General features: G+C 35.4%; 1 protein-coding gene across 9 annotated transcripts in view; it reads left to right on the top strand.

The window, feature by feature from the left end:
• ADCY10 (adenylate cyclase 10) overlaps positions 1-15422 on the top strand; it is a 127241-nt gene that overhangs the window by 88350 nt on the left and 23469 nt on the right. For all 9 annotated transcript variants that reach the window (XR_012475592.1, XR_012475593.1, XM_074221919.1 and 6 more), the window contains one exon: positions 12755-12930. Coding sequence is in view for 7 of the 9 variants with exons in the window: in XM_074221919.1 (XP_074078020.1) it covers positions 12755-12930 (176 nt within the window). In the remaining 2 variants the exon portion in view is untranslated. The remainder of the gene's footprint in view (positions 1-12754; positions 12931-15422) is intronic.

The raw sequence follows: 15422 nt of genomic DNA, 5'->3' as shown, positions 1-15422 counted from the left end.
AGATTTCTATACCCAACTGAGTATGAATGCTCTTTCCTCTTTGAGTCAATTTCAACAAGAATCTAGCCAAGAGTTTACCACAACTACCTTTATCTTCCTGGAAGTTCTGGAATTTAGGTATAATATTCCTGGGAGTTTTTCTTTGGGATCTCTTTTAGGAAGTGATCAGTGGATTCTTTCAGTGATGATTTTACCCTCTGGTCCTAGATTATCAAGGAAGTTTTCCTGTATAATTTCTTGAAATTATATCTAGGTTCTTTTTTAAAAAATTATGGCTTTCAGGTAGTACAGTGATTCTTAAATTATCCCTTCTAGATCTGTTTTCCAGGTGAATTGTTTTTTCAATGAGATATTTCACAGTTTTTTTCTTTCTTTGGATTTTGTTTTATTGTTTCTTCATGTCTCATGGAGTTGTTAGCTTCTATTTGTCCAATTCTAATTTTTAAGGAATTGTTTTATTCAGTGAGCTTTTGCATTTGGCCAATTCTGCTTTTTAAGGAGTTCTGTTCAGTGTAGTTTTGTACCTCTTTTTACTTTTTGGCTTATTCTTTTTTTTAAAGTGTTAGTTTCTTTAATTTTTTTTGCTGTCTCTTAATTCTCTTTTCATAATTTTCTTGCACCATTTTAATTTCTTTTCCTATTTTTTCCTTGATCACTCATATTTTATTTTTAAAATTCTTTTCAAGCTCTTCAAAAAATTATTTTTGGGCCTGAGACAAGTTCATATTTATCTTTGAATTTTTAGATGTAATGGTTTTAGCTTTGTTGTCTTCTGAGTTTGTGTCTTGATTTTCCCTATTACCATAGTAAATTTCTATGATCAGGTTCTTTTTATGTTGTTTGCACATTTTCCCCAGCCGATTTTTTGACTTTTAACTTTACATTAAAGTTGGCCTCTGCTCCTGGGTTTGGAGGAGGCACTACTTGGAGTGGGGAGAGATCTGTAAATTTTTAGTTATTCCAAGGTTGTATAGTCTAAAAAATAGATGTATGTATTTACTCTTCTCCTGGTCTGTGCATGACTACAAGTACTCTTTTTCTGCCCCGGAATTGTGACCAGACAGATTTTTCCCTGATAACTTTTAAGTTACCTTAGGTGGGAGAATTGTTTCACCCTGTCCTTTTGTGGATTCTGCTGCTCCAGAATATATTTTGAGGCATTATTTCAAAACATTTGTAGGAGAATTTGGGAGATCTCAAACAAGTCCCTGCCTTTTCTCTACCATATTGGCTCCCAAAGGATTTTACGAACACATTTATACTTGATAGTGGCATTTCCCTTGTTGTTATTTCTCTACTCTTGGAGAAGAGATTGTATTTGTTTGATAATAGTCATTACTAGGTTCATTAATTAGCCTATTCACTGTGAATGTAAATGGTAAAGACCTTTGGTATACACATGTTTAATTTTAATACTACTTCATTATCTCTGATGCCTTTAAGTATAAAATTATTTCCCTGTTTATCTCTTTTGAACATTGTGAGTTTGTATTTTGCTTTATCTCATAGTATGATTACAAATCCTTAATTTAATCCCTTGACATTAAAAATTTTGTCTCAGACTCTCATATTCATTCTTTAGATGTGTACATTTTTATATGTGTACAGAAAACTGTTTCCATATGTATTCTGCAACTCAGTATTTTATCTTCTAATCTATTCATGATTGTTTTTAGGTTTTTTTGCAAGGCAGTGGGGTTAAGTGGCTTGCCCAAGGCCACACAGCTAGGCACTTATTAAGTGTCTGAGGCTGGATTTGAACTCAGGTACTGCTGACTCCAGGGCCAGTGCCCTATTCACTGTGCCACCTAGCCACCCCTCATGATTATTTTTTAAAGTGCTTTACTTTTCTTTCTTTCACATTACTACAGTAGCCATATTATAAAAGTAAACATAAATCCCCCCCACACACACACAAAGAATGAGAAACCTTGAGGAAAATAAAGTGAGAGGGAAAAAAGTATGCTTCAGTCTATATTCAGATGCCATCAGCTCTGTTTTTAGGATGATCTCATTCTTTATCATAAGTCCATCAGAAAAGTTGCTTCAATATTTTTTTCTCACAGTTGCTATTACTAGTTATTTCCCTCCAACCTCTTCCTTTTCACCCCTGTTTATTCTATTCTCTCTCTTTTCTCCCCATTCCTCCTCAAAAGTGTGTTGTATCTGACTACCCTGTCCCACTATCTTCCCCATCTTCTATCACCTATAGCTTCCTGTCCTCTCCCTGTCCCCTTTCTTTCATCCCTTCCCTCTCCTATTCTCCTTTAGGGGAAGATAGATTTCTATATCAAATTGAGTGTGTATTTTATCTCCTTTCTGAGTCACTTCCAATGAGAATGTAGGCTCACTCATACCCCCCTTCAGAAATCCCTCATAATTTGCCCTTTCCATCCATATTCTTTATGCTTCACCTGAGTCCTGTACTTGAAAATCCAACTTTCTCTTCAGCTCTAGTTGTTTCAACAGGAATGTTTGGAAGTCCCCTATTTCATTGAATGTCCATCTTTATCCTGAAAGATAATGTTCAGTTTTTGCTGTAGAGTTGATTCTCAGTTATAATCCAAGCTCTTTTGCCTTCTGGAATATCATATTTCAAGTCCTATGAGCTCTTAATGTAGAAGATGCTAAATCTTGTGTTATCCTGATTGTACCTCCATGATATTTGAATTGTTTCCTTCTGACTAATTGCAATATTTTCTCCTTAACTTAGGAGTTCTGGAATTTGGCTATAATATTCCTGGCAGTTTTCATTTTGGGATCTCTTTCAGGAGGTGATGGGCAGATTCCCTCAATTTCTATTTTATCCTCTGCTTCTAAGATACCAGGGTAGTTTTCCTGGAGAATTTCTTGAACAATGAAGTCTTTTCCTGGTGATGACTTTCAAGTAGCCCAATAATTTTTAAATTATCTCTTCTGGATCTGTTTTCTAGGTCAGTTGTTTTTCCATTGAGATATTTCACCTTTTCTTCTAGTGTTTTCAGTCTTTTGGTTTTGTTTTATTGTTTCTTGATTTCTCACTAAGTCATCAGCTTCCCTTAGCTCCATTCTTCATTTGAAGGAATTATTTTCCTCAGAGACCATTTGTATCTCTTTTTTTCCATCTGACCCATTCTGCTTTTTAAATCATTCTTTTCCTCATTAGCCTTTTGGACTGCTTTTTCCATTTGACTTAAACTGATTTTTAAAATGCTATTTTCTTCAGCATATTTTGGTAGTTGCTTCACAAGCTACTGACTTGGTTTTCATGATTTTCCTGCATCCCTCTCATTTCTCTACCCAATTTTTCCCACTACCTCCATTACTTGCTTTTCAAAACCTTTTTTGAGTTCTTTCATGACCTGAGTCCAATTTATATTTTTCTGGGAGGCTATATTTCACTAATAATGTGTCGTGGCCCTCCCTTCGTCCCACCCCAACCCTTAACATAACCACTTCATAAGGTTAATATATTCTATCCCTAGATCCAAATTCCCTTCTGTAAGTCTAGATGCCGGTCATCCTCATAGAAACATAAGCAATCTTTTCTGAGGTGATATGTAGTCCTTGGAAGCCCAACTCTTGCTTGGAGAAGATGGGTGCTCGTTCCCCTGGGCCGGGGGGATCCAGGAAGATCTGACTTGGAAAATGAGCTTTAAAATTATGAGATGAAGACTTAAAAATAGGAAAATAATTTCACTTTCTTTACAATCATCTATGCAATCTTATATGGAAAATGCTTAAACTAATTTTCAGAACTTAAAACTAAAACATATTCAAAGCCTTTAGATTCCATTAGAAACATTTTGAGATACAGCAGCAAGAGCTAGAAAGAGAAATCTCCATTTAAAGTATCTTCAGACTCAAAAACTCTTTGAAAACAACTATAAAATGCTTTTCACACAAATAAACTCAGATTCAAATAACTGGGCAAATATCAACTACCCATGGATAAGCCAAGCTAATAAAATAAAAATGACAATTCTACCTTAGTGCCTTACCAATCAAATGTCCAAAAAAAATACTAATGAACTAGAAAAAATTGTAACTAAATTCATATGGAGGAATAAAAAGTCAAGAATATCCAAGGATTTCATGAAAAAAGTGCAAAAGAAGGTCTTACCAGATCCAAAATTATATTAATATTATATTACATTATTATATTATAAATTATCAGTCATCAAAACTGTCTGATAATAGCTAAGAAATAGAGTGGTGGATCAGTAGAATGGATTAAGTATAAAGGAAACAGCAGGAAATGATTATAGTAATCTGCTGTTTGACAAACCCAAAGAGTCCACCTTCTGGGATAAGAACTCTCTCTTTGATAAAAACTGTTGGGAAAATTGGAAGTTCATATGGCAGAAACTTGGATTAGACCAACATCTCACACCCTATATCAAGATAAGATCAAAGATACAGGATTTAGATATAAAAGACAATATTATAAGCAAACTAGGAGAACAAGGAATAGTTTACCTTGTCATATCTATGGAAAGGGAAACAGTTTATGACCAAGGAAGAGATGGAGAATGTCATTAAAAACAAATTAAATAATTTTGATTACTTTAAATTAAAAAGCTTTTGCACAGACAAAGGCACGGTAACCAAGATCAAAAGAAGTGTAATAAATTGGGAAACAATTTTTACAACTAGTCTTTCTGACAAAGAACTCATTTCTAAAATATACAGAGAACTGAGTCAAATTTAAAAAAAAACAGACAAGCCATTCCCCAATTGACAAATGGTCAAAGGATATGGAGGCAATTTACAGATTAGGAGATTAAAGCTATATACAGTCATATGAAAAATTGTTCCAAATCATTACTGATTAGAGAAATGCAAATTAAAGCATCTCTGAGGTACCCCCTCCCTCCTCTCAGATTGGCCAATATGACCAGAAAGGACAATGATCAATGATGGAAGGGATGTGGGAAATCTGGGACACTAATACATTGTTGGTAGAGCTGTGAACTCATCCAACCCTTCTGGAGAGCAATTTGGAATTATACCCAAAGGGCAATAAAAATGTGCATCCCCTTTATATCCTGAAGAGATGAAACAGGGTAAAAATATGAACTGTACAAAAATATTTATGGCAGCCCTGCTTGTGGTAGCAAAGAATTGGAAATCGAGGGGGATGTACATCAATTGAGGAATGGCTTAACAAACTGTGGTATATGTACACGATGGGATACCATTGTTCTGTTAGAAACCAGGAGGGATTGGAAGGATTTACATGAACTGATGCTAAGCAAGATGAGCAGAAACAAAAGAAGATTTGTACACCTTGACAGCAACATGGGGGCAATGATCAATCTTAATGGAATTGCTCATTTCATCAGCACATAATCGGGACAATTTTAGGGAATCTGCGATGGAGAATGCCATCTGTATCCAGAGAAAGAACTGTGGAGTTTCAATGAAGATCAAAGTCTATTACTTTCAATTTTTAAAAAAGTGTCTGATGTATACTACATAATTTTCCTATCTCTAATATTTTATTTTCTCCTCAATGATATGCATTCTTTCCTAACACATTCAATTTTGATCAATGTGTAGCATCGAAACAATGTAAAAGACAATCAGACTTCCTTTTGTGGGGGGTAGGGGGAGGGAAGGGAGGGTAGAGGAAAGATTGTAAAATTCAAAACCTTACAGAAAATGATGGGCAGAAACTACTATTGTACATAACTGGAAAACAAAATATTAATAAAAACAAAAACATTTTGGAATCTAATCATACACATACATATATTTAAACACATACATACCACATACACACATATACATACATATATAATAGTTCTTTTTTTTTTTAAGGTTTTTGCAAGGCAAATGGGGTTAAGTGGCTTGCCCAAGGCCACACAGCTAGGTAATTACTAAGTGTCTGAAGCTGGATTTGAACTGACTCCAGGGCTGGTGCTCTATCCACTGTGCCACCTAGCCGCCCCAATATATGATATAATATATAAAATATAATAATTCTTAAAGAAAATTATTTGATCCTGTTGCATTCCCAAAATTTACTGTCCCATATTATTAGGAAATTTTGATCTTTGTCTTACAAACACTGAAATCTTTGCCTTATTTACAACTTTAGAAGATATCCCTGTAATACTCTGAAAGAATGAAATACTTCAAGCACTTCATGTTATACATGAATATAGCTATTAACAGGTCAATGGCAAGCCCAAGAACACATTTATTTAGTTGTTTAAGATATGGAATTTACAAATTCAGATTAAAAACAGTAAGATATTTCATACTTAGACCCTAGTATAGTAACTCAGAGATGTTCTAGTATTAATATGGGGTGTTAACAGAGGATAGCACTTCTGGTGTGAGGATTTACTGAGTCTTTTCAGACCTACTCATCCAGCTTTGGTGTCCGTCTTCTAATACTCACCTGTGACTCCCAAGAACCTGTAACATGCATAATGGCCACACCCTAGTAAAACTGTTTGGCAGATGAGCTAATCAAATGAGTTAGAGGATTTCCACTTCAAGCATGTGCAAATTTTCACTCCCAACTAGAAGGAGCAGGTGAGAACAATTTGAACGTGAGGGAAGCAGGCACTGTGAAGCACTTAGAGCTTACTCAGGCATCAAAAATGTCAGGGTCATCCACTCCATCCCAGGCCATTGTCAGTCATCTTGACTTTTGGCCTGCCACTGGACTTCAATGACTCTGGAAGAGAGAGTGAGGCTGAGGACTTTTGGTAGCATTGCCTCACTTAAATCTAATTCATGCACAAATCAAGACATCACCCTGTGCTTTCATTGGTCCTTTTTTGAAAATTAAGGATAAACAACAACAGTACTGATTTATTATGTGCCCTTATTAATAGAAATTTACTATGAAAGGAAAAAGAGGGATCAGGGAATGACCATATCAAGACTGCCCCTCCAAGGACACCGTCTGATCTGACACAAGTCATTTCTGACTGGTGTTGGGGCTAGTTTGTGCAGACACTGCCTTCCTGGGTTCTACTTTGCTTTTTACCAGAATGAGACAGCCCTTTGCCACAGTTGTTCTAAATCATCTTGGGTTGGAAAGTTGTTTCATCCTGTCCTTTTGTGGATTCTGTCCCCCCAGAATTCATTTTGAGGCTAGATTTAAAGTTGTTTCTAGAGAAACTGAGAAGAACTTAGTTTTTTCTTGGCCATACTGATGCCACCTCCAGATCACATTAATTGTCAAATGCTTAACACAGTGCCTGGCATGTGATAAGCACTATATAAATGTTAACTGTTATTGTTATTATTTCTAATTTTTATTAAAAATAATAACTCCATAGATGATTATTATTCTCTACTGAATTTTAAATGCTATTAACATAGAATGCCAAAAATGATAAAAATGATTTTCTATGTAATATAATTTGGAAATGCATTGAATTAATGGCACTTGCCTAGTAATAAATTTGCTTCATCCTTTAAATATGTGACATCATGTATGTTATTATGTCTCTAAACTTTTTAATATATAACAATGTATATTATTATAGTATTTCTAAAATCTTTCTTGTATTATTACAATTAACTTTAACATTATATTAACATTTTATTATATTGTGAAATTTAGGAAACATCCTATCAGAAATGTTGTTAGAAAAATAACTTCTCTTTTAATCTGGATGCTATTAGATTATGAATTGAGCTGATAAAAGAATGTGATCAATGTGTTTGGAAACAGATAAATACAATGGGGTCTATTTTGCTTTAAAATGAATAATAATGACTGCTGAGAAAAAATAGCAAAGGCCACTTTAAATATCCTTATCTTTGAGATTCCTTGAAACTTTCTGCTTGTGTGAAGTAGCTAAAATCTTATCAGCCTTATTTACATCCTGTGATAAAATTCTGGAGTTTGAGAAACTAGTACCTCTCTTACTCAAAGTGGGATTTGCATAATATAGCAAACATTATGTTTCATCTAAAATTATTTGGCTATTACTTATGGAAAGGGGATAAGAAAAGGAGGGGGCTGATAAAATGGAAGACAGATTGAGGGAGGTGATTATCAGAAGCAAAACATTTCTGAAGAAAGAGATGAGAGAGAGAGAGAGAGAAAGAAACAGAGAGAGAGAGAGAGAGAGAGAGAGAGAGAGAGAAAATACACAGTAATCATAACAGCATATCAATAGAATAACTCTCTCATAAAATGGGAGCAGATTAACAGAGTGAATTAAAAAACCAGACTGCTACAATATATTGTTTACAGGAAACACTTTTGAACAAAACCACTGCAACCAAGATTAAAAGGAATATAGTAAATTGGGAAACAATTTTTACAACTAGTGTTTCTGACAAAGGATTCATTTCTAAAATATATAGAGAATTGAGTCAAATATTTATAAAAAAAAATCATTCCCCAATTGTTAAATGGTCAAAGAATATAGAAAGATAATTCTCAGACAAAGAAATTAAAGCTATATATAATAAAATGAAAAATTGTTCTAAATCATTATTGATTAGAAAAATGCAAATTAAAGCATCTCTGAGATACCACCTCACACCTAGCAGATTGACCAATATGACTAGAAAGAAAAATGATCAGTGTTGGAAGGGATATGGGAAATCTGGGACACTAATGCATTGTTGATGGAGTTGTGAATTGATCCAGCCTTTCTGAAGAGCAATTTGTAATTATGCCCAAAGGGCAATAAAAATGTGCTCACCCTTTGATCTGAAGAGATCAGGAAAAAAAGATAAAAATTCCACATGTACAAAAATATTCATAACAGCTCTTTTTTTAGAGGTAAAGAATTGGAAATTGAGGGGATACCCATCAATTATGGAATGGCTGAACAAATTGTGGTATATGAATATAATGGAACACCATTGTTCTATAAGAAATCATGAAGAATGGAACTTCAAAAATGCCTGGAAAGACTTGCATGAATTGATGCTGAGTGAAGTGAGCAGATACACACCACCAACAACACTAACAATATGGGGTGATGATCGACTATCATGGACTTGTTCATTTCTGCCAATAAATAATCAGGGACAATTTTAGGGAACCTGTGATGGAAAATATTATCCATATCCAGAGAAGGAACTAGGAAGTTTAAATGAAGACTAAAGCTTATCATCTTCAATTTTTTAAAATTATCTTATGTAATATATAATTTTGTCATCTCTAATGTTTTCTTCCTTTTGGATCTGATTCTTCTCTCAATATGTTCAATTTCAATCTATGTTTAGCATGGTTGCAAATGTTAAAGCCTATATCAGATTGCTTTCGGGGGGGGGGAGCTAGGGAGGGAGAAAATTGTAAAACTCAAAAGTTGCAGAAAAAAATGATTGTTAAAAACTACCATAGTATGTAATTGGAAAAACAAAATATTTACATAATTAAAAAACAGATTTGAAGTAGAGAGATACATAGAAAAAGATAAAAAAAACTGGAGCAGATTATGCTTCAACTGAAAAAAGAAATAGTGGGTGTAGCAATTGTGATCTCAGACAAAGCAAAAAGCAGAAATAGATTTCATTAAAAGAGATAAGGAAGGAAACTACATTTTGCTTAAAAGTACCATAGACAATGAAGTAATATCAATACTAAACATACATGTATAAAATGGTATAGCATCCAAATTTCTAAAGAAGTTAAATGAGCTACAAGAGAAAATAAACAGTAAAACTATACTACGAAGGACCTCAACTTTCCTTTCTCAGAACTAAATAAATCTAATCACAAAATAACCTAGAAAGAAGTTAAGGAAATGAATAGAATTTTAGAAAAGTTAGTAATGATAGACCTCTGGAGAAAATTGAATGGGGATAGAAAGAAATACATCATTTTTTCCTAATGGTAAATGTCACAAAAATTGACCATATATTAGGGCATAAAAAAATCTCACAATCTAATGCAGAAAGAAATGTTAAATTCATCCTTAAGGATGCAATAAAAATTACATTTAATAATTGTAAAAAATTGGCCATGGAAAAATAGATTAAAATTAATTAGCATAATTTAATCCTAAAGAATGAGTCAAAGAACAAATCATAGCAACAATAATTTAATCAAAAAAACCAACAATATGAAAAACAATATGGTACTTAGGGGAAAATTTATGTCTAAACACTTCAATAAAATCAAAATAGAGAAAAAACAGATAAATGAACTTGATATGCAGCTAAAACTAGAAAACAACAAATTTGAAAATCCAATTAAACACCAAATTAGAAAGCCTAAAAATCAAAGGAGAAATCTTTAATCCATTGACTTCTGCTCAGGCTTGGGTGGAGGCTATAGATTATTTGTTTAGATTAGCCAAGGTTGGAAAGTAACAGACCTAATCAAAGTTCATTAGATGAGGTCCAGCCCCTCATTGTAATATTATCTCAAAGGGATCAACACCTGTTTCCAAAAACTCCAAGACTGATTTCAAATCCTTCATTCACTCTTGATTTAAACAGACCACAACTTAACCTTTTCTACTCATTTTCTCTCATTCCCTACTTGCTCAAACTTTCTTCCTTTTTATTTTCTTCCAGTGAATTTTGATTAAAACTCTTCATTCAAAGCTTTATCTTTCTTCTTTCTTTTCATATTTCAATCCAACATTTTTTACTTTCTTCTGTTTTAATTCCTTTAGTCTTTATTTTCCATTTGTTCCACATACTATCTCTGTAGATCTCTTTACTCCAATGAATTTTTCCCTTATAATTTAAGCACAAGTTTTTACCATACAAAGCCAAATAATTAATTGCAAGATTGTTACCTTTGAAGTTTTTTGAAAGCTTACAAACACATGATCTATTCCAATACCTTTTGGTGGTTTTGCTTTTTTGTGTCTGTCTTGTCATACTGCTGGTGTGTTTTGGTAAATCAAGCTAACTTCTTCCTGTGGCTTGAGCAATAAAGTTCTGGTATATCTTTGCAAAAGAAATATAGTGGTAGCACAATAAATTTTCCAACCTATTTTTACTTATTTTTAAATTGCTCCCTATTTAAATAAGCTTCTAGGAAAAAAAAATAGGAACAGGAGGTCTTATGGAAACATAAATTTAAACTGTGCAAACTCGTTTTTTTTTTTCCTTCACTGGAATTTTACTAATACTTTGGATCTAGCTTCAATTCTCTATCTTTTATCAGTGAAATAACCTTTTCCCCTTGAATTAAAACAATAAACCAGTACTTCTCCAGGGTAACATTCACAGAATTTTATTCTTCTTAAAACAAATTTGAATAGCAGTACCCCAAACTTCACTAAACTACAGAATTTATAGAAACATTTAAGGCATAAGTGGGAAATTCACAGTAGAGATTTTACATTTCAGACACAAATTTACAAGGTTATAAATTCCTGCAGACTGGGGAGAAAAAAGATTAATTTCTCTTTTATCTGTGCTGTCTTGTCTGTCTCCCTCTCTAATTTGACCATAGTAAGAAAGGCAAAGAGAGGCTTTCTTTCTGAAGATTCAGAGAAATTTCTCAGAAAATGTTGTTTTTCCTGTAGTTTGTAGAAATCACAGGAAAAAGTAGAGGTAGCTATGTGGCACAGTGGGTAGCATGCTGGTTCTGAAGTCAGGACGACCTGAATTCAAATTGGGACTCAGACACTTAATTATTACTTAGCTGTGTGACCTTGGGCATGCCACTTAACCCCATTGCCTTGCAAAAAAACAAAAAAGAAAAAGGAAGAAATTAGTTTGATTTACTAAAACACACAATACTGACACTAAGACAAGAATAAAAGCATTCACTAGTGAATTTTTTCCATTTTATGTCCCACTGGAAATTTTAATCAAAAATTTGATGAGTACATCCCTGTTTGATGTTATCAATAACTGAGAGAGCTTTTTTGAAACTCCACCCTCCTTAAGAATGCTTTAACATTATGCCTCTGCCAAAGTCATCTTAGAGGCATATCCTTGGTCACTGACTTTCCTAAATAGTTGTCCATTGACTTACTGAAGCTGGCCCCTATGGTGTCCTCATCAAGGGACTACTCACCTTGAGGAGGTCCATCTGGATATGGTTTGGGAGAATGCAGAGGTTTGGAAATAGGCAATCTTTCACTAAGAAAGTTCTTCAAGGTGTTTCTTCAGTAGAAGTCCAGTTACCACATGGAAACTCCTAGTCTCAATCCCTTTATAGTTGCTATAAATGCTAAGAGGAGGGGAGGAGAAGAAACTGAGGTTCATCTAAACAAATGATTTATTTGGCAATACATGTGGTGGAGATCCAGGAGTTTGGTTTCTCACAGTTAATATAAAATTTGGAGGGAGTGAAAAACAGGGGAGGGATTGAGACATCTCTTTTCTCATTGATGAAGGAAAGTTGGGAGATACTTGTAGTTGGGTGATAGTGGAGAGAGGAAGTAGCTTTATGAAATCACTAAAATCAGTATGGAGTTGAAACAACTTCACAAAAAAAGATAAAGGCAAAATAGAATCACTAATGTCACTTTAATGTAACTATGTGTATGTGTGTATGTATGTGTATCTCTGAAATTACTGCTACCTGTGACTTCTCCATTTCTAGTTAGAGGATGAATGCAGGAAGGCAGCTATCCCTTTCAACCCAGGGATGGAATACTGAAATATAATTTTGTAATGTTTCAGTGTACTTCATTGAGTTAATATATGAAAAGCACTTTGTAATTTATAGAAACGTGTGTGTGTGTGTGTTTGTGTGTGTGTGAGAGAGAGAGAGAGAGAGAGAGAGAGAGAGAGAGAGAGATAGCTTAAAGATGGAAGTCAGCTATTATTCTTATATAGTTATTTTTCTTGTTCTTTCTCTCTCATTGGCACATAGGTCTGCTTCAATGTGGGCCAGATGACACTTGCCCAGAAAATGATGAGGAAAGCACTGAAGTTACTAAAACGTGTCTTCCCTTACAGTTGCATTTCAGTTCTTCTCCAGACCCATGTTGAGAAAAACAAACATGCCTTTTACAAGACTCAACAGGAACAGAACATCTCTCCTCCAGAGTAAGAGAAAGAATTAGAATAGGGCTGGAGCTTTAGAAAAGGGCATGTGAGCTACTCCCTACTGGAAGGAGGAGTCCCAACAATCTGCTACAGAAGAATCCTACTACATTTTGAAGGGTGTCATTCTTTTAGGTGCTTTTTTGGTATTTCCTTCTCCAAAGTAAGTTTCTACACTGGAAACCAGTAGATGGTGTTGCTTCTGCAATGTCTTCAGGGGTCTTTTATGTAGCCTTAGGAGTACAAGAATGCATAAGGAGAGTCCTTAAAAGGCCAGAGGACCTCTATATGTAGGTCAGATATAGTATCTAATGATTCTAATGGTTATAAACAGTATTGTATAGAAAAAAAGTCATGCAGTTATTTAAAAAGTGACCAAGAGAAGATGAATAACTAGTGATACATATGCCTCTTTATATATATATATATATACATATATATGTATATATGAAATGTTTATAAGAAGAATCTACACTTATCAAAGATATTCCTGATGATAGAGATGAGTAGGGAAAGGGGGGGGAGGGAATAATTTATACAGCACCCCCTATGTCCAGGCACTGTGTAAGCACTTTTTTGCACATATGATCTCATTTAATCCTTACAATAATCTTGCCAGACAGGAGGAGCTATGATTATCCCTAATTGATAGTGAAGGAAACTGAGGTAAGCAGAAGTTCAGTGATTTGTCCAGGGTCACTAAATTAAGAAACATCTGTAGCTGACCCTGTGCTCTGTTCACCACACACTAGCTGACTCAAAGGGAATAAGCAGGTTTTTAACAAGCGATAAGGGTATGTGACATCATACACTTGACCTAAAGGTATAGAGAACATAAGGCCCCACTGACCTTAGTGTTTATTGACTACCAAAAAAATTTTGATCCTGTAGAACCAAACATCATTTTAAAGTCTCTTCCTAAAGGGTGTCAATGATGCACATGCAAAAAGTAGATATGATTCATTAATCTCAAATGAAGGATAAAAATAGGACATGTAGTCTCAATGATGGTGTTATACCATTGATTGGGAAGAGATGAAGCCTAGAATCAGATAGTGCTCCTGTTTGTGAAGGATGTTCCTTGGCTAGCACCAAGCTTCAGAACACTGCAGACCCTACTCATTCATCAATTTATGCATTTTAAATAGTCGCTGCAAGTGAAAAAAGAATTTGAACCCAGAGTTGAACAGAAGAGATTTCTTAAACTGTAGGGTTCTTTTTAATGATCCCAAACTTCTCCCTGAAACAAAAATCTGTCATCTGATTATGTTATATGGATGTGACTTATGGAATACTACATTCTCTAAAAAACTGAAGTTGACGATTGCCCAAAGGCAACAGAGATCCTCATTAGTTGTCTAAAATGGAGTAGAATTGATCAAAAAGTATACTCTCTGAAAGCCAGGCAGGCAATATCTCCTTTCAAGGTTCCAGGGAGGTTATCCTGAGGGGCTGGAGTTTCTTTTCTCTTCTGCCATCTGCCCAAGCCCCTACCACAATATCAGAGGATAGGTGGTACAGTGGATAGAGGACTGGCCTTGGAGTAAGGAAGATGAAAGTCATCTTGAACAGGTCATGATAACCAATTGATAAATTTTCAGTGTGTGTCTTTGAAATCAACAGAGCTTGATTTATTGTTGTGTTGATCTTCTATACTTAAGAAAGTGATGGAGAAAATGGGAATAAAGGAGATTCAATTTAAAAGTATGTTGTGTACACTTTTTCCCTCAGAAAGCTAGTTTTTGGGGGTGGAGCCAAGATGGTGACAGGAGAAGATCATCTCTTAGGTGCTCTCTCTCCAATATTCCCAAACTTATAAACTAAGGACTCTAAATAAATTTTCCAGAGACAGCATCCACAGAGGGATCCAGTGAGGCAGTTCTCCAACCCAAGGTAACCTAGAAAAAGACCAGAAAGGCTCCGCTTCATGGGGTTAGAAGGGCAGCCTGCCAGAGAAAAGGAACTTCAGCCTCCTGGAGGAAGCCTCAGGGTGCTGGGAGACATGACTCATGGCAGTGGGGGAAGTTTCCTGACCTATACCCTGGGGAGCACTGGGCACAACTTGGGTGATCAGCAAGGGGACCTCTGCCAGAGTGAGTGTGTGAAGCCCAGCCCTCAGGGCACTCAGCGAGCAGTGGCAGCCCAGATCCAGGAACCAGAAGCAGGCAGAACCTGTAAGCAAGAGCCCCCAGGCCAAGTGCTGAGCCTAGGGAGGGGAATGGAGAGAGACTGCCTAGCTCTGTCCTCTGTCCCTGGAACAGGACTCTGGAGCTCTGACCACATTCAGATCCTGATCACAATCTAGGTCCCCCATAGAACAGCAGGGCACCCCCCACCTCAGCCCCATGGCAGAAGGGTGTACTTGTGGGCATTCACAGACCAGGAGGGAAGACAGAGCTTCACATACAGAGATCCTTGTGGGGGGGGGGGTCCCAATAATACTCAAAAGCTCAGGAAGCACCCCAAAACCAGGCACAGGATGGGGAAATGAGTAA

This window comes from Macrotis lagotis, chromosome 2 (genome assembly GCF_037893015.1).
Source record: "Macrotis lagotis isolate mMagLag1 chromosome 2, bilby.v1.9.chrom.fasta, whole genome shotgun sequence".
Taxonomy (NCBI): Eukaryota; Metazoa; Chordata; class Mammalia; order Peramelemorphia; family Peramelidae; genus Macrotis; species Macrotis lagotis.
This window is presented reverse-complemented; position numbering and strand designations above follow the sequence as displayed.